The sequence below is a fragment of the Lampetra planeri genome, chromosome 3, assembly GCF_965212315.1.
Source record: "Lampetra planeri chromosome 3, kcLamPlan1.2.h2, whole genome shotgun sequence".
Taxonomy (NCBI): Eukaryota; Metazoa; Chordata; class Hyperoartia; order Petromyzontiformes; family Petromyzontidae; genus Lampetra; species Lampetra planeri.
In genome coordinates, this window is record NC_136109.1 from 4,759,312 (window position 1) to 4,779,053 (window position 19,742).

Consider the following 19,742-nt stretch of genomic DNA (forward strand, 5'->3'; position numbering starts at 1 on the left):
TCAGCCAAATGCAAAGCTAACCTGATTTCTAAATTCAACCTCCTATCTAAGAAGAAACCAGAGCCACACATCGCAAAGCTGGATGTTAACAAGACCGTGATTAATCAGAGTAACATCCCAATTTCTGACACTCTAAAAACGGTACTGGCCAAAGGACTAAATTTCGCCGTCACCCCTAAATATATACCAGTAGAGGATATGATTTCTCAGATTGATGTAGCCCTCAGAGGCATAGGACACATCCATGCGGATGTAGCAAGAGCTGAAATAGCTACTATTCTTAAGAATGCTAAGAAACCCACTAGTAACATCAGCAAAAACGAACGCTCTGAACTCGCGGACCTAAAAAAGAGAGATGATATAGTCATCCTCTCGGCAGACAAGGGCAATGCCACGGTCATCATGGATAAAGATTCATACAACAACAAAATCCTGGACCTTCTTAATGATGGGAGTTACTCCAAAATTAAAAACGATCCCACTAAAAGCCTAACGACGAAAACCAACAGTATCATCACGAGTTCGACTTCCCTAATCGAACCAAGCAAACGTCCCTCTCTAAAACCTCCCAGACTCTATGGTCTTCCCAAAATCCATAAGGAAGGCACCCCGCTACGACCCATTGTGTCGATGATAAACTCTCCTACGTACAAACTAGCCCGTTTTCTATCAGATACTCTGCTCCCTTTCACAGGCAAGACCTCTTCGGCAGTACTCAACTCAACCCAATTAGTCTCTATGGTTAAGGACATGGTACTATCTCCTGATGACATCCTCGTCAGCTTTGATGTAGTATCTTTGTTTACCAAAGTCCCAGTACCGGACACCCTAACAATAATTGAGGACTTAGTCCAACATGGATTGAATTCTGATGCACCTGCGCTGGTTAGGCATTGCCTCACCAACACCTATTTTACCTGGAATGGCACCTTCTACAAACAGAATGAGGGTACCCCTATGGGCTCCCCTTTGTCACCAGTTATAGCCAACATGTTCATGGAAAAGTTTGAATCAGACGCCATCCAGACATCTACCCTGCGTCCTTCCCTGTGGAAGAGGTATGTGGATGACACTTTCGTCATCTGGCCACATGGCCTCCCAGCATTGAACCACTTCTTGGACCACATCAATTCTAGACACCCATCCATCAGATTCACCATGGAAGTGGAGAAAGACGGTAAACTACCATTCTTGGATATTCTGTTTGAGAGGAGGCCTGACGGATCCTTGGGACATTCTGTCTACAGGAAAGCCACCCACACAGATTCCTACTTGAAACCGGATTCCCACCACCACCCATCTCAAAAGAATTCTCTCATCAAAACGCTATACCACAGAGCCCATGGCATTTCTGACAAACACCACCTGACCGGTGAATTAAGACATGTACATCGGGCCCTCAGGATGAACGGATACTCTGACCGTACTATCCGCCAAGCTGTCTCTCCCACCACACAGAAACAGCCACTTGAAACTCCGACCAAAACCATCACGTTACCATACATAGCAGGCGTGACCAAAAAGATCTCCAAAATTCTAAACAAACATAAGATCCAAGTCCGATTCAGTACAGTACATAAAATCCGTGATCTGATTCCATCTGTGAAGGATGTCGTTCCTGACTTACAGTATCCTGGAGTCTACAAATTGAGTTGCATTTGTGGTGATTGCTACATTGGAGAAACGAAACGTCATGTTTCTGATCGTGTCCGCGAGCACAAGTCAGATCTGAAACACGGCAGAACTGATTCTTCTGCCGTTGCCGATCATTGCTACAACTCGGTGGGCTCTCATGAAATTGTCTTTTCCGAGACCAAGGTTCTCTGCAAACCTCCCGGCTACCATCAAAGGTTTGTACACGAAGCCATACAAATATACAAACACAGACATAATTTCAACCGTGATGATGGGTACAAACTTAGTAATCATTGGAAAGATGTTATCAACCACGCAAAAAAGACTTAATTACACTTTTTTGGACCATCTTATCTGACAGGCACTATTTTACTTTACTTTACCGAGTGTTAACATCCCCAGTTATTTTTTGGCAGTGCTCTCTTCATTGTTCAGCCAGCATTGGTATAAACATGGGCATTTTCGTTCTTTTGCCTATCATGTGTATCAGACCTCCCCTCCCCCTTCTCTGTCCATTGTGTTGGCGTGTACAGCAGCAACCTCGTCCAAGCCGTAGTCCATTGTTTTTCATTGGCTACCACATTCTGATGAGCTCCCCCCCCTCTCCTCCCCCCTTCAACTTGCTTATAAGGGATTACTTCTTGAATCATTGCCTCACTTGATGCAGCTAATTCGGCTGTGACGGTCCCACCTGATGACGGAGACTTGTGTTGCCTCTGAAACGTCGTGATTTTTGTTTTATTTTATTTTCATTAATTTTGATGTTTTACCTACGTGACTTTACCGAAAAAACCTAAGAATAATATAAATAATTGATTTATATGCTTCTAAAATTGTATTCTGAAAACATTAATTTTGTGGACTGGATATTTTATACCAAAAAAAACCTCAATCCACTGCACAAGCCAGAAAAAATAGAACATTCAGATAAAGTAAATATATTAGAAATTATGTAGCCTGCTTTATTCTAGCTTTTATCTATTGCTTCATCTAAATAATATTTTGTTTCGATTCACTGACAGTGCTTCACGATTATATATGCAAATCCAAAAAAATAAAAGCAACATGTGTGAATATTGACATTGCACAATCAAGTAGCAAACTATAAAAGTATTGCAGAATCTGGACACAGCATGATGTAAATGATCATTGTTGGATGTGCATAACTATGACATAATGTCTGTGTCATGAAATTATGCTCAGCTTCATCGAATTAATTATATGGGTTATTGGGTATATAAACCCAAATACAATATTATAGTCTGGATTTATCAAGCATCAAAATGCAACTACATTTCAACACACAATACAGAACAATGGTACATTGACATTCTCTGGAAAGGATGATGGGTTTTTATAATCATGTAAAGTGGCCTTTCATTAAAAACAGATTAAAAGAGGAAAATATTTTGTACGTTTCATCATCTCACCTTTTTCCTCCAGGCACCAACTCCATGCTCCACATTATCCTGTGCCTCCTCGCTGTTCTGGGCATGTTCACATGCTAAAAATAAAAAAATAAGATGAATCGTATATTGTTTACATTATTAAGCTAACAATGCATTTAATTATAAAATATGCTTCATGTGATCATTTGTTGGGGTGCCCCTCAAAATGTTTTAACACAGGTTTCACTATGTACAGTATGCTTAATACCGTGGTAGTGCTGGATAGCCCTGGGCACTTGTCCATAGCAACAAAGCCAGACATTAGTACTCTCGGTGTGCTAAAGGGACCGGGGCCCAACATTAACCAAACACTAAGCCCGAGCAATGGCTGTCAAGGTCGCTCTACCAAAGTAAACTTTTGAGAAAACCTCCTTGTCAAAACCATCTGCAGTGGTTGCTCAAGTTGCCGCACAGTGCATTTCCTAAATAGACACCGGGCAACAAAGTCCAAGAATTAGCCACCACAGAAACCGAATAAGCCTGAAGATTCAGGAACTCATCTGTATTTAAAATCGTATTGAAAAAATAAACTTGTAAATCCAGGATCGGTTTTATTTTTAGAAGCAGTCTGCCTCACGCACCTCCATTGGGAAGCACAAAAAGTCGTCAAATTTATGGACCTCTCTATCCTGAAAATATCTCATGCCCTAGGGGAGTGCAACATTTCCCACCTTCCTTGAAGGGTAAGGCAATATTTATATACCTAAGACAATGCTCCAATTCAGTATTATATCAGAAACCACTTCAGAGAGAAAGGCCACATATCCACAGACGAATCCTCTCCCTTGTAATTGTCAAGTCAACAGTAGGGACTACAACAACATGTGAGACTTTGCCACGTAGTGGAATTGTCCATTTTCTTCACTGCCACGTTGTAAATCCAACACATTTTCAATGATATTGCCTTAAAAGGAATAATACATTTATTTTGAGTTGTTTTATATTAGTTGTGCTTGTCTACCACTGCCATTGCAGTATCACCCAATTATTTGTTTGCTTTTATCACCATGATATGCTAAACAAGCAGAATTCCTTGAAGTGTGATCACTCAATGACAGTCTCAGAAGAGTGATTCCACCTCAGGGAATTCTGAGAGCCCTTTCGAGCAAACGCGTAAAATAGGCAAAACAAATCCGACCTCTTTTTGTAAAATCAGGACAACAAGCACGTTGTCCTGATGTTTAGTTTGTGATACATTATATGCAAGCAGAGCCTAATTATAGTTATCGACAATGCCATTGACAATCCATCTTTTAGCTCCCTAGTCCAAAACAATCTCTCCCTATAAGAGATATACAAGAACGAAACAAATCTCCACCTTGTTGAAATTAGAAAAAACACAGGGTCAGCTAATGTATCGCAAATTAAGTGTGAGTAGTCTAACAGACCAGAATTATTTGTTCCTTCCTGTGGTATTTCTTGCTTCAATGGCTCGTAACCGTACAGCTTCTGCACTTTTGTGGCATCGCAAGAACTCAGGGAGTTGCCGTGTCCCATGTGCAGCATGAGCAGAGGGTTTTTGGGAATGATTGTTGGATTGCGCTCATCCACTGAACCCGCCGTCCTGAATAAACACACGCGCGCACATACATTGCATGCTTTTCTAGGTAAATACACAAAAACACAATTATATAGGTTTCCTTGCTATGTGTATTACACATGTATATGCATCCGTCTCGTTGGTATGAAAAATATTAATATAAACAATTGAGGAAATATCATACACATGCATGGATTATGTAACACCTTCCAAAATGCATTTGTTTTGGGAAACATTTAACAGTTTAAAAACCATAATACAGTATAGCTTTTTTGGGTTAGATCACATAAATGTAAATGTGTCGTTAAACCCGCCACCACCAGACATAGCCAATTAGTAAGGTTTGTCACATAAACAGAACATGCCAATTCGTTACTAGTACAGCACACCAATGTGTTGGAGAGTAAATCCACAACATTTACAATCTGAGTACGATGTTTCACCAGTAATTACAACTAGCTTCATCAGGCGACAATCTGAGTATGACGTTTTGCCAGTAATTGCAACTGGCTTCATAAGTAATTACAATTACTGGCAAAATGTCATACTCCAATTGTAAATGTTGTGGATTTCCTCTCCTAAACACCGGTGTGCTGTACTCATAACGAATTGGCATGTTCTGTTTACGTGACAAATCTTACTAATTGACTGTGTCGGGTGGTGGCAGGGTTAAAGACACATTTATATTTACACGATCTAATCCAAAAAACATCTATTATGGATGATATTGGTCGCGAAAGCCTACATGTTACACAGCTTCAAAACCGTTAGCTGTCAGGGCAAAATGCAATTCTATATTTGCAAATAGTTGTTTTTGTTCTTGATCAATGTGCTTCCCTAATTTTCTGAGGGGGGGCACTTTTTCTGATAACACATCAGTGTGAAGGCCGCCACACATTTGAAACCATTGGGTTTGGCAGCATAATGTAGTGTTAGGGGCTGCACTAAAGGCCACCAGGGGCCGCCAGTTGCCCGGGGGCCCTGGAATGAAGAACACTGCTCTATATTTTGTGGCCAAATTTTGGAAAACTTTTAATTAATGTAGCCAGTTTTGACTAAGGTAAGTCCCTAACCGCAACACAACTTAAAGCTACAGTTTTGTTCATCTTGAATCATCTTTTCAAAAATTGTTATGCCCCCCTGAATGGATGGTGAGATGGATGGAGGTAATGATAAACACTTTCAACATTTGGAAAACATAAACAAGTATTTTAGCACATGTTATAATGCAATGTGTAACACTTGTAAGTGTAATGACTGGGATATGGTGCATGTGATCGTCTTCTAAACATTTTCGTTAAATTGAATGCATAATTATTCAGTATTGAAAGTAAAGATTTTTTTATGTCAAGGATTTAAATCGATTTTGAAAATGAAAAATGTAAGTGAAAAGGCAACAAGGATTTGAGTCTTAATAACAGAAGTTTATACAGAATAAGAACTATTAAACAACGTAGCACCTAGTGTTTCCTATCCCCTTGCCACCATGTTCTCTTCTCGTGTCAGCCACGCGACACATGGTATAAACTACATATTCCAATTTACTTCACGAGGACCGTTATGCAACAACCATCGACTACTCAATTACCTACTCTGACCCATCTCCTTTGATGTCAAATCCGATAAAACACCCGGTTCGCACCTTGCAATGTAATCCAATGAATGGCTCCTGCCAGAACCGGAAAAATCTCCCTACAGCTGCCCTCATCGTCAGCAGCACTCACTATTTCTGGAGCCACTTATTTCCTGCAATACATTGTATTATAAAATATTCCTTGCATGCTGATTTGTACCTCCTGGAAATTCCATGTCCTGTTGTATAGTCAATATATGGTCGCCACCATTAGTGCTCCTAAACGTGACAGCCCTGTAATTCTACATTCCATATTTTATGCCAGTAGAGCTATAACATTCATAACATCAATAACGATGTACATAAACGTCACTATGTATTCAGAATTTTGTGACACTGCCTGTCCTTTCATAATACAGGTTTTTAGGTTATATCGCCTAAGTATAAATGTGTCTAAACCCACCACCACCCGACCACAGTCAATCAGTAAGGGATTTGTCACGTAAACAAAACGCCAGATACAGTGAGGTAAAAAAGTATTTGATCCCCTACTGATTTTGTACGTTTGCCCACTGACAAATAAATTATAAGTCTATAATTTTAATGGTAGGTTTATTTGAACAGTGAGAGACAGAATAACAACAACAAAATCCAACAAAATGCATGTCAAAAATGTTATCAATTGATTTGCATTTTAATGAGGGAAAAAAGTATTTGACCCCCTCTCAATAAGAAAGATTTCTGGCTCCCAGGTGTCTTTTATACAGGTAACGAGCTGAGATTAGGAGCACACTCTTAAAGGGAGTGCTCAATCTCAGCTTGTTACCTGTATAAAAGACACATATTCGCAGAAGCAATCAATCAGATTCCAAACTCTCCACCATGGCCAAGACCAAAGAGCTCTCCAAGGATGTCAGGGACAAGATTGTAGACCTACACAAGGCTGGAATGGGCTACAAGACCATCTCACCAAGGAGCTTGGTGAGAAGGTGCCAACAGTTGGTGCGATTTTTCGCAAATGGAAGAAACACAAAAGAACTTTCAATCTCCCTCGGCCTGGGGCTCCATGCAAGATCTCACCTCGTGGAGTTGCAATGATCATGAGAACGGTGAGGAATCAGCCCAGAACTACACGGGAGGATCTTGTCAATGATCTCAAGGCAGCTGGGACCATAGTCACCAAGAAAACAGTTGGTAACACACTACGCCGTGAAGGACTGAAATCCTGCAGCGCCCGGAAGGCCCCCCTGCTCAAGAAAGCACATATACATGCCCTTCTGAAGTTTGCCAATGAACATCTGAATGATTCAGAGGACAACTGGGTGAAAGTGTTGTGGTCAGATGAGACCAAAATGGAGCTCTTTGGCATCAACTCAACTCGCCGTGTTTGGAGGAGGAGGAATGCTGCCTATGACCAAGAACACCATCCCCACCGTCAAACATGGAGGTGGAAACATTATGCTTTGGGGGTGTTTTTCTGCTAAGGGGACAGGACAACTTCACCGCATCAAAGGGACGATGGATGGGGCCATGTACCGTCAAATCTTGGGTGAGAACCTCCTTCCCTCAGCCAGGGCATTTAAAATGGGTCGTGGATGGGTATTCCAGCATGACAATGACCCAACATCACGGCCAAGGCAACAAAGGTGTGGTTCAAGAAGAAGCACATTAAGGTCCTGGAGTGGCCTAGCCAGTCTCCAGACCGTAATCCCATAGAAAATCTGTGGAGGGAGCTGAAGGTTCGAGTTGCCAAACGTCAGCCTCGAAACCTTAATGACTTGGAGAAGATTTGCAAAGAGGAGTGGGACAAAATCTCTCCTGAGATGTGTGCAACCCTGGTGGCCAACTACAAGAAACGTCTGACCTCTGTGATTGCCAACAACAGTTTTGCCACCAAGTACTAAGTCATGTTTTGCAGAGGGGTCAAATACTTATTTCCCTCATTAAAATGCAAATCAATTTATAACATTTTTGACATGCGTTTTTCTGGATTTTTGTTATTCTTATTCTGTCTCTCACTGTTAAAATAAACCTACCATTAAAATTATAGACTGATCATTTCTTTGTCAGTGGGCAAACGTACAAAATCAGCAGGGGATCAAATACTTTTTTCCCTCACTGTAGTTACTAGTACAGCCCACCGGTGTATTGAAGAGTGAATCCACAACATTTACAATCTGAGTACGACGTTTCTCTGGTAATTACATCCAGCATCATCGGGCGATTTGCCAGAATAGTGAAGCCATCCACCTGCTTCCAAACTTAAATGGAGCACGACGACTTCATCGCTGAACCCAATCAGTGATGACGTACGTTTTGCTGGTAATTACATCCATTGTCTCATCGTTGCTGTCGTCTCGTTGCCATCGTCGCTGCCGTCTTCACTCGATATTGCGCTGCTAGCTAGCCTGTTAGCTGTTTTGGTCAGCACCGCCGATGTTAGACAGCTAGTGTCGTGTATAAGCTAGCGACTGTAGAGTGTGCAGGCGAGATCGTGTGTGTTCAATAAAGAAGTTGCCTCTACAAACCTCGTCTCTGACTCACTGACACTACACACATATACAAATCATTATTTCTGCTAACAAGCTTTACTGTTCTGTATAAACAGTATAAAAAGAAAATCATGCTTGGTGATGCCCAAATGTAAACCAAATATTTGGAGGAATACATAGATATCTGAAACTTGTAAATCCACAAGTCTGAGAGATGGCTTGGAGATGGTAGTGTAGAATTTGAGATCCTGACTTATCTATACAAATGTTTGAGCGTTTTACATGTGCATGCATTGCACTGTAATTTTCTTCCACATGCACAACACTCTTTGAAAACGACATTCCAAGCATTCCATTTGCCGGACCCTCGTGACAATCTTAATAGTGAGGATTTCCTGGATAAATTACAAGACAGGCAGTCTGCAACATGAAGGGCTCATCAGCATATTACACCAGACTCTAACCTAAGAAGAAATTGCTATTCCGGAAAGTAATCAGCAAGTGAACTTAACAAAAACATCTTTATAACCTCACTGGAGAAGCATACCACTATGGTTATGTATAGACAAACATAGGTATGCTGTAATACAGGAGTATAGTTAAACATTCACACCACTTACATGCTGTAGTGCATGATGGAGCTGCAGTCGTATGGCGTTACTAAATCATGTGGAGTTGATTTTATCTTCACAACGTCACCCTTCCACTCTGTAAATGACAAGAAAGTAATAGTCAAGTTCAGCCCTTAATTACTCCACCCTCCCCACACCAGCCAGGAACAGGATGGATTCAGATATTACTCATCTGGAGCCAGTAATCTAACTTTGCAGTCAAGTAGCCACTGCCACTTCACTCAACAGAATGCAGTTCTGTAAAGTAATTTAAGATATATATTTTTAATGCCAATCTCTTACAAGCAATTACAGTAATAGAATAACTTCTGATTTTGTTTTCAATGTTTGTAGTCGATAAGTTCACGTTACTACTATAATAGCCCAGAAATGTGTGTAACGCGCGTGACGTCCACTCCACATGCAGCACCCCACCCCATCATTAATAATAAAATAATCATGAGCGAGTGGATTTTTACACTCACGCGGAAGGTCGAACGGAAAGATATTTTTTTCGAAAAGTCGCTTCAAATATGTTTCTTTACAGAAAGTCAAAAAAATATATACTCATCGCAGTGCTAAATCCGTACGTGACATCACTGCAAAAGAGACCCCCCCCCCCTCATTAATAATCATGAGCGGGTGGATTTTTACACTCCCGCAGGTCGATCGAAAATAAAAAAAAAAATGCAAATTCGCTTTAAATTTGACGTTTCTTTATTGAAATGTAATCAAATAAATATTTCTACGCAGCAAACAAAGTGTATTTAGTGTAATAAAATAATAAAAATAAAACATAATAAAATAATTCTCACGACGTTTCGGCCACAACGCAAGCAGCCGTCCTCAGGTGGAGAACAAGTCTGGCCGAAACGTGAGAATTATTTTATTATGTTTTATTTTTATTATTTTATTATTTCCATTCTACGTGACTTTATCGAAAAAACCAAGAAGATGAATCCCTGCAGTCACGAAAGCTTTAAATCGAAATGTATTTAGTGTCTTTATTTATTTTTTCAGCACTTGAAACAAAAGGTAAGCTATTTGTGCTTCTAAATTATGATAAAAGTAGCCTATAGCCCGTCCAAGGACGGGTGTATTGCAGTTAATCTGAAATATTCAATCGAAAATAATGACCCGCTTTAAGTTTCACGTTTATTTATTAAAAGTGAATCTAATAAATAATTCTACGCAGCAACAAAGTGGATTTGGGGTCTTTATTTATTTCTTCAGCACTTGAGATAAGTCTAATTTATGATTCAACATTTTGGTTAAATAGACATTTCTCGGTGATTTTCCAGATGTTGTATTGCAATCCAATTTATTTTAACCCCAGCGACCAAAAGCAGAAGAGAATAAAGTATCAGGGCAGTGAATTAGAACAAATTGAAGGTCAGTTATATACAGTGCTACAGTAAAATGCAGTGAAGTGTTTTATGAAATACTTTCGTGCAAGATTCACTGCCATTCAAATTACACAAGATACAATTATACTCTGCTAATTTTTTTCGTAAATATTACAGCTTCCGTCCTAGGACGGGCAAAGAAGCTAGTTACATAAGTGTGTGTGATGTGTTGTTCCCATTACCTACGAAACACCTCTATCTGTATTCTGTAGTTTTAAAGTTTATGTAATAATCCTTTCTAATAAAATGTTTACAATGATTGTTTTCCGCAGAACACAACGTCATGACAAGCGTACCTTTTGGGAAACGTACTCGATAGAAAACCGAGCAAGCTGCTCGTTGAATTATCCAAAGTTGATAATACAATTTAGTAAACGTTTTAGGCCAATTCGCTGATGGCATACACTCACCCATGAAGAAATTACTTGACAATCTTTATGACATCACATGTCATACGTTAGCTTCCCATTCTGATGACGTATTTACGTTAAATGTCGTAAAACATTTTTATTAATGTATGTATGTTGAATTCATTTTGCACCGTACGTAGCGAACTGTGCTAATCAGAGGTATGGGATCAGGACAATGTATTAATTTTATATTTAAATGCAGCTGAAGCCTAATGCCCCCAGCAGCAGGACTGCCTCATCTAGTTTCTCTGCCTTGGTCACCAGGACTACACAGGCAAGGGTATCGAAGTGAGATCAGGGAGGGACGAGTCACTCATCATCAGCCATAATATATCCACTACCGGATGAATACAAACATGCATGTTTTTTTAGTTGTTTGATCGATGTGTTTCAGTTTCTCTCAATGCAATTCAAAAACGCAATTCTCCATGCCTCTTGGACACTTCAAATTCTTTGTTACAATTTGTAACGCTTTCCAACAAGGGCTCTACCTAGTACAAATAGTACCACTTCTGTGAGTGAAGCCAATTATCAATAATGAATAAATAAAAGTCATTGTTTCACTAATCATATCACCAGCATCAGAATAGATCTGATTGGGTCATAAACAGTAGTAGCAATTTCAACTGTAAACTGCAGATTTCTTTGTCCTAGAACCCCCTATTTATAGGATGATAAATAAGCAGACTATCTTCATATATCCAAATAAAAATAAAAATCTATATTTCTTATACAATCCATTATCTGCACGACCTTCTCTGAGTGAATACATTTATTTTAGCAGCATTGTTTTCAGCAGCATTGTTTCAGGACTAGAACACTCTGGACTGGTATCACTTGCACTTCCAAAAGGCCGTGAAAATTATGAGTTGTATAAGAAATATATTTCTTTTTCACGTGGAGATGGATATGTGAAGGAGAATTCTCCAACTATATTCTAATTTATTTTCTTCACAACGACGATGATTATTTTCAGTTCCTTAATCGTAAGGGTGAGTCCGAATGTAGAGCTTAGCAATGTTTCACAAAGAAAAACACAGAAGTAAAACAAATGCAATGAGGATAAAAAGGACTGGACAGAGAAACTAAACTGGAGGAGAATATACAGCATAAAGGGGGGATTCAAGTATTTCAAGTAGCTTCATGAAAGAATAATTAAGCAATGCATTTCAAGCAGTGTGCCAATTCAGCCCACATATATAATGCACGGTAAAACTCAGTAACAACAAATTAAAAGCAAGAAAAAGCATTTAAAAACAGTAAACAACTGTCCATAAGCTACTGACCTACCTGACCTTGAATGATGATTGTGAAATAGATTTATAAATCGAAGGAGAAATTACCTCCACAGATAATGGAAGCAAAGAAAACCCTTAACTATAACAAGGTAACAGGACATGATAAATTTACTGCAGAGCTATTGAAAAAAACTGTAATGTTTCATATCACAGTTGACAATGTCACCCTTCCTGTTTTTTCCTCCCCACCCCCTCGCTAGAAAATAGGCCCCTTTCGCACAGCTGCCCTCCACATAGGGGGATTGTCAACCCAGAGGACCCAACTCAATTCACTGACCTTTTTTTCCACCCCCCACCCCATGTGTAGTGGGGTAGCGGTTTTGCAAACAGTGTGCACGCATGTGTGAGCTGCGGACAGTGAAGTCACATCAGGGCAAACAGGTGCAGAGAGAGAGAGCAACCTGAGAAAGGCGACCAATTAAGATGCATTGCAGTGATTGATTAGCTGCAAATGCAAACGCGAAGTAGGCGCCAAGGTGGCGAGATATTGAGGCGATAAGGGGGAGAACACGTGCGAGAGGCATCAGGACGACGCCGGATTAATGAGGGCCATCGGAGGGCACTTAATGGGGAGGGGGGACGTGTGAGTCAGAGGAGTTGAGTTGGTTGGAGTGAAGACAAGAGAGAATTCAAGAGAAGTCCGGAACCCCACTCTCCACACTTCATCCTCTCCAGCGGTGATGGCTGATCCCCTGCTGGAGGCACAGGCGAGGATGGGGGAGTGAGGTTAGACAGGCCAGCAGTAGAAAGGCTAGCGGAATCGTAAGTGTGAGTGTGGTAAAGCTAGCAGTAGATAAGCTAGCAGAAAGTATAGTAAGAGGCTAGCAGTAGAGAAGCTACAGAAAGTATAGTAAGAGGCTAGCAGTAGAGAAGCTAGCAGAGTGTATAGCAAGAGGCTAGCAGTGGAGAAGCTAGCAGAGTGTACGGTGAGAGCCTAGCAGTGGAGAAGCTAGAAGAGTGTACGGTGAGAGGCTGGCAGTGGAAGAGCTAGCAGAGTATACTGTGACAGGCTAGCCGCGGAAAGGCTAGCGGAGCGAGAGAGAGCGAGCGGAGCGTAGCAGATGAGCAGTACAAGCGGAAGATTTGCGACGTAGATACGTGGTGTTGAACGCGAGGAGTTCTGTATAAAAAAAGTGACACGGGAGAAAAATAAGTTGTCTGCGTGAAATAACACCACTACACATGCATACCCTCCATGCACGCTTCTTCCTGTGAATGCCAGACATGTGAAAATAGCCAATAAAAAATGAGATTACGCCAGACATGTGAAAATAGCCAATAAAAAATGAGATTGAGGGAATAGGGCCCAGTGGGAAATAAAACAGCATTACTAAGACAACCATCAATTAATCGCCTAGATTGTCATCTTGTTTTAAATTGTGCTCTATAATATAATATATAATGTGCTTTGATCTGGAAAATGTAAGTAAAATTTAGATTTAGTTTTTCAGAGAATATATTGTTTCATTTTCATAATGCGTGACTCCAATTATACAGCAATACATAAAAATGTCCTCGATTGGAGACAACGTCCTTCTCCAACACGTGCAGGGCAGCTAGTCCACCAGGCACACCCTGTCATACTTTACAGCCGGAGATAATGTTCAACAGCCTCCTGCTCCCCTTATTCACACAGCGGGCTGTTTCCTAAGCTGCACAGACTCTGTGGCCACAGTAGAAGAGCAGTTCAGCTGGACCTGCCGACATGTTGGGAGGTTGGATGTGGGCATCTTCATGGACTAACGATGAGGTCCTTATCACGCACATCCACGTGTCTCTATTTATTGGCCCAAGCAGTGCAGACGTCCTGCAACCTTAGTTGTCTGGGCTGTGGTTACACCCAAACTGTAAGTTGGGACTTCAGACACACGGGCAGAGGCATGAAGATGTGAATGTGGAGGGATAGCTCCAGTGCTGCATATACCTTGTCTAGCATCTTGGTAACTGCAGCTTGGCAGCACATTTTTGGTGGGGAGATGCAGCATAAAACTGATGAAATTGGTCAAACTTCACCCTCATTACTGTACCTTTACGCAAAACTCACCATCTTTCACGTTCTCTGACACCACCCAGACGTGGTCGTCACGGTCGCTGCGGCAGTGCTCGTGGTGGAAGCCGAGCGCGTGCATGAACTCGTGCAGAACGACGCCCTTGGTCACCTTTCCAGGCTCTAGGGAGAGCGCTTGGTCCCCACCCTGATGGCCCAGGAATGACCAATTCCTGCTGGGAAACCTATACATGATTGGATAATCAGAATTAAAAATGAACAAGTGCAACTATTAATTAATTAATTTTACAAAATAGTATTGATATACAAATTATATTCGTATGCATCACCAGCCATTGTTTATCCATTGCTGGATGAAGGTCTCCTCAATATATCACCATCTCTTGTGGTCTTGCAATGCAGCAATCCATCTAGCTCCTGAATACGAGCTGATCTCATTACTCAAACTGTACTTTAGATGTCCTCTTTGGCATGTTGCCTCCTTTGTCCGCCATTGGTCTCGACCACCAAGAATCATCCATGAGAGTTACATGACCTGCTTACTTGTATTAATAGTGACTACATTTCTATCCTCTTGGGTGTTCATTATTTAATGCAATTTTAATGTAGGTCCTATACCTTTGTAATACGAGAGTTCACCGCCGATCGGTGGGATAGGCTCCGCTGCCTGGGCCATCAACCAATCAGAGGGATGAGCCGAAGTTCAAGGGTGGTGCTGAAGGCCCTGGGGAGTAACCATCTAGAAGGGTCGGGAAGGGGCGTGGCTGTAGGCGGGGCTTTTTTTGACGTAGGTCAGGGGATATAAGGCGAAGCCGGAATGGGCTCGAAGTCAGTGTGTGGAGTCAGGGAGCGGGACCATGTCTCGCGCCTCCGGAACGCCAGCGGCCATGTGGCGAGCTGGAGGCTTCCTCCTTGCGAGCCGCCTGTGAGCGGCGCGCGGGAGCGGGAGAGGGTGTGAGCGAGCTGGTGCGAGCGACAACATCTAACCGCGCGGGAACGGGAGTGCAGCCGTGTCAGAGTAAAGAGCGCGGAGCTGTCCAGCTGTAAAGGAATGAATAAATAATAAAGAAGACACAAGTTACAGATCATCGCCGCAGTGGTTTATTACAAGTGGTGTCAGAAGTGACTCTTGAACTTGGACGAAGCAGCTGCTGCAGTAATGTCCAAGTATCTCAAGAAAAAAAACCCACCTACGCCGTCCTCGGACGACGATGATGACCCGCTCAGCCAAGACTTGACGGCCCCGGGTGCTTAGGAGCCGGTTGCCGCGACCACGGCTGGCTCAACCAAAGGACCGGGCAAGGATATCGGCGTGGAGCCGTCTTCGTCTCCGGCCGCGGAAGACGGTTGGCGGCAGCTGGCGGAGCAGATCGATTCTCTCCAAGCTGTTCTGCTAAACCTCGTCACGCTGGTCACCTCGTCTGCGGCGCTGGTGCCACCGCGGGAAACGTTGCCGAGTGGAAGCGAGCAGGGCTCCCGTCCGGCGGTCTCGGAAGAATGGCCACCATCACGACCACGGCAGGCGCCACGTGGCGCGAATCCGCCATTTTGGGCGCGGTCGCGAGCGCGCCACCCGATACCGCCATTTTGTCCTAGCCGCGTGGCGCATGCCTGGGGGAAGCAGCATCGCTCGAGGATGGCGGCGCTCAGCGCAGCCATCGCCTACCCAACATTAAAGAATTCATCACGGGCGGCGACTGGAATGTGTTTACTTGGTGGTTCGAATCCGCTTTCCGTTCAGTAAAGTGGACGGAGGAGGAGGCGTTGGAAGCTTTACCTACATTGCTGGACGACGTTTCGTTGGCGGTGTTCCGATCTATTCCCTCCGGAAAGAAGAAAACCCTGAAGGACGCATTCGCCGAGATGGGGGAAATTTACGAACCACCGTCTGACGCTCAGAGGAAGTTCATGCATTGGCGCCGGGGGGCCAACTAGTCTCCACTCGCCTATCGCGTCGTGCTCGTGGCGAACATGATGGCTGCCTACCCCGACTCCACGGCCGACCTACTCGACCCTTTGATTCTAGCTAAGATGCTGGAGTTGTCTAAGGAAATGGACATCTCGCTACCGGTGTGCGGCCACGAACCGTTGACATCCCGATGGGCCGCCAGGTGCCTCGACGCAAAGGTCAACTTGCGTCGGTGAAAGCAGATGGCCGCCTGGACGGGGGACCCCGCTAAGGATGGAGAACCGGTCGGCTGGGTGCCTTCTCGGGTCGTCCATATTCCGGACGACGATAGCGACGGGGATCTGGCCGCTGCCGCGCCAAGCTGGGTGGCGCGACGGGGGTCCATGGGGCGTCGGGAGGGTGTCCCGACGCTGCGTGGGAACGCCAAGGGGGCCTCCCGACATGCGGGGACGACGTGCTTCAAGTGTGGCCGGATGGGCCACTTCGCGCACGACTGCCGGAGTCGTCCCAGTCCTCCTTCGTCGTCCGTGACTTCACCTTCGAAGTCGTCTACATGGTCGGACCGTATCCCTCACCAGGCGAGTCGTGCGCATCGGACACCCGGCATGTACTGACACCTCATGCATCTTCTGGTGCACTAAATGTTCCTTTGGTTTGCGACGTGCGTGATGCTGCTGGGGGGCCGCCGCGTACGGTCACTCAGTGGAGGAGGTTGGCGCGCCGTGTCGTCGCGGCCTCGTCGGGGTCCTCCACTGTACCGGGTACTATACAGGGGGTGGACGTTCGGATTTTGGTCGATACCAGGGCGTCGGCGACTATTATATCCGACGTCATCTTCCACCTCCTGTCTATTCCGGCTTCAGGGGTGCGACCGGCTTTTGACGCGTGTATTGCTGCTAATGGTGGGAGTATGGGTATCATCGGAGAGGTGGAAGTCATATCACCATTGGTAATGTAGCCGCATCTGGGACGGTTTTGATTTCATGATCATTAGCGGTGCCCTGCTTGTTTGGCACCAACTTCCTTAGTAGGATGCCCATTAAGATCCTTGTGGATCAAGGCTATTTGTAACTGCCGGAGGGCCGAAAAATGTTTTTTTTGCCATCACCGCTGGGTCACCCATTGCCGTGCCTTGCCGTGCAAGCAATAACGGACGTCACGGTAGAGGTTCCACCTGGCGCACAAATGCTCATACCCTTACGTTATCGAAAACAGTTGGGGGAAGTTAACGCATCGGCTGGAATTCTGCTGTCCCCATCTAACTCCGTCGCCAAGAGTTTTTCTCTTGTCGCCGTGCAGACGATTGTCTGCGCTGGCCAGGCCCCGTTCTTACAAGTTCTGAATGGGGGCCCGGATGACGTTACTGGTCCCGGCCGGTGCGGTCTTGGCTCACGCCACCACTGCATTTAGGGACTGCGAGGGGAGTGGTCCACACGTTTTGGCCATGGGGGTGAGCCACAATGCTAATTCCGACAATCGGTGGATCACCAAGCTGTGCCGGGAAAATTCGTCGCTGTCCGGCCGGCAGCGTGACGCGCTGCGGGCGCTACTGTTGGACTATGCCAATGTCTTTAGCAGGAGCAATCTTGACTTGGGTCGTACGTCACTCTTATCCCATCACATATTTACCGGGGTGGCGAGCCCAATACGAATGAATCCGCACCGCAGGAGTCCCGCTGAAAGGGACCATATGCGGGGAGCGGTGGACGAAATGCTCGCTGCCGACATAATTTCGCCATCAAATAGCCCTTGGAGTGCCCCTGTCGTGCTTGTTAAGAAGAAAGATGGCGGCCTCCGGTTTTGTGTGGATTTTCGTAAATTGAATAAGGTGTCCGTGGCGGATGCGTACCCTCTGCCACGGATGGACGATTCCTTGGATGCCTTGTCAGGAGATAAAAAAATTTCCACCCTCGATCTCTCGGCAGGATTTTGCCAGCTGCCTCTCGACGAGGCGTCGAAACCAAAGACGGCATTTCGTACGCCTCAGGGCCTATTTGAGTTTAACTTCCTTCCTATGGGTCTGAACGCTGTTCCCGCCACGTTCCAGCGTTTGATGGAGCTGGTGTTGGCGGGGCTGCAATGGGACACATGTCTCATATACTTGGACGATGTCATTGTGTTCAGTCGCACGTTCGAAGAACACCTCCAACGCTTGAAGGTTGTTTTCGATAGAATGCGGTCTGCTAATCTAAAATTCAAACCAAAGAAGTGTCATCTTCTGTAACAATCCGTGCATTACTTGGGTCACATTGTGAGCTCCGACGGCGTCGCCACGGATCCGGACAAAACCTCTTGCGTTCGTGACTGGCTGACCCCCACCTCCGTGGGGGAGGTGCGTCGATTCGTCGGGTTCGCGTCCTACTACCGTCGCATCGTTCCAAATTTGGCCACCATCGCTAGGCCTCTGCACGTTTTGATGGATAAAAATCAGAGGTTCAAATGGGGACCCGAGGAAGAGTTGGCGTTTCGAACCCTCCGGGATCGGTTGGCGTCCACGCCAACACTTGATTATCCAGACTTTTCATTGCCCTTTATCCTGGACACTGATGCCAGTGACACGGGCATCAGCGCCATGCTGTCCCAGCATAAAAATGGCGCAGAGAGGGTCATGGAATATGGTAGCAGGGTTCTCTCTCCGGCGGAGACTCGTTATTGTTACGCGCAGAGAGCTTTTTGGTGATCGTGCATTTTGTTCGCCAATATCGGCCTTAATTGTATGATAGAAAATGTATTGTACGCACTGACCATGCCACCCTGCAATACTCGTTAAAAATTTAACAACCGTCTGGCCAGCTTTCGCGTTGGCTTGAAACGTTTTTACCGTAAAGGTACTCGCCACGGTAATGCGGACGCGCTCTCCAGGTTGCCCGGGGGTTCCCCTTGTGCGTGCGCGTCCGGCACTAACCGGTGCACGGTTCTTCCTCAGCCCCCTCGGCGTGTCATGTCCGTGGGGGTGGACTCCGTGGAACGCACGGAGCTGTGGCCGGCCGATGGTGCGTTGAACCTGCCACGGTCGGTATGGATACGCGAGCAGCTGTTGGACGACTCGTTGGTTTCGCTGCGAACTCGGGCTGACGGGCCCCGCGGGGCCCCGTGCAAGGACGGTTTCCGCCAGGCTGCCTTTCAGGAGGGCCTATTGATGTGGAAGAATGACCTGTTTGGCCATTGGCGCCTGGTAGTTCCCGTGACGCTTCCACAAGAGCTGATTCGAACACTGCACGCTGACAAGTTGTTGCACCTCGGCGTGCAGAAAACACTACTCACGATGCAAAGAGATTATTTTTGGCCTGGCATGACGGCTGATGTCGCCAAGGCCATCCAGACGTGCCCCGAATGTGCTTGGCGGAAACCCCCACACACGAAATATATTCCACCCTTACAATCAATTAGGGTTACGCGAATTAATGAGCTT

The 19,742-nt window shown here is 44.7% G+C and overlaps 1 protein-coding gene across 2 annotated transcripts in view; it reads right to left on the reverse strand.

Annotated features, from left to right (window-relative positions):
* Positions 1 to 19,742, reverse strand: part of LOC144736793 (uncharacterized) — an 870,278-nt gene that overhangs the window by 205,639 nt on the left and 644,897 nt on the right. For both annotated transcript variants that reach the window (XM_078619432.1, XM_078619441.1), the window contains 4 exons: positions 14,458 to 14,645; positions 9,309 to 9,396; positions 4,472 to 4,647; positions 3,066 to 3,139 (listed from right to left, as the gene is read on the reverse strand). In XM_078619432.1, the coding sequence (XP_078475558.1) occupies positions 3,066 to 3,139; positions 4,472 to 4,647; positions 9,309 to 9,396; positions 14,458 to 14,645 (526 nt within the window). The remainder of the gene's footprint in view (positions 1 to 3,065; positions 3,140 to 4,471; positions 4,648 to 9,308; positions 9,397 to 14,457; positions 14,646 to 19,742) is intronic.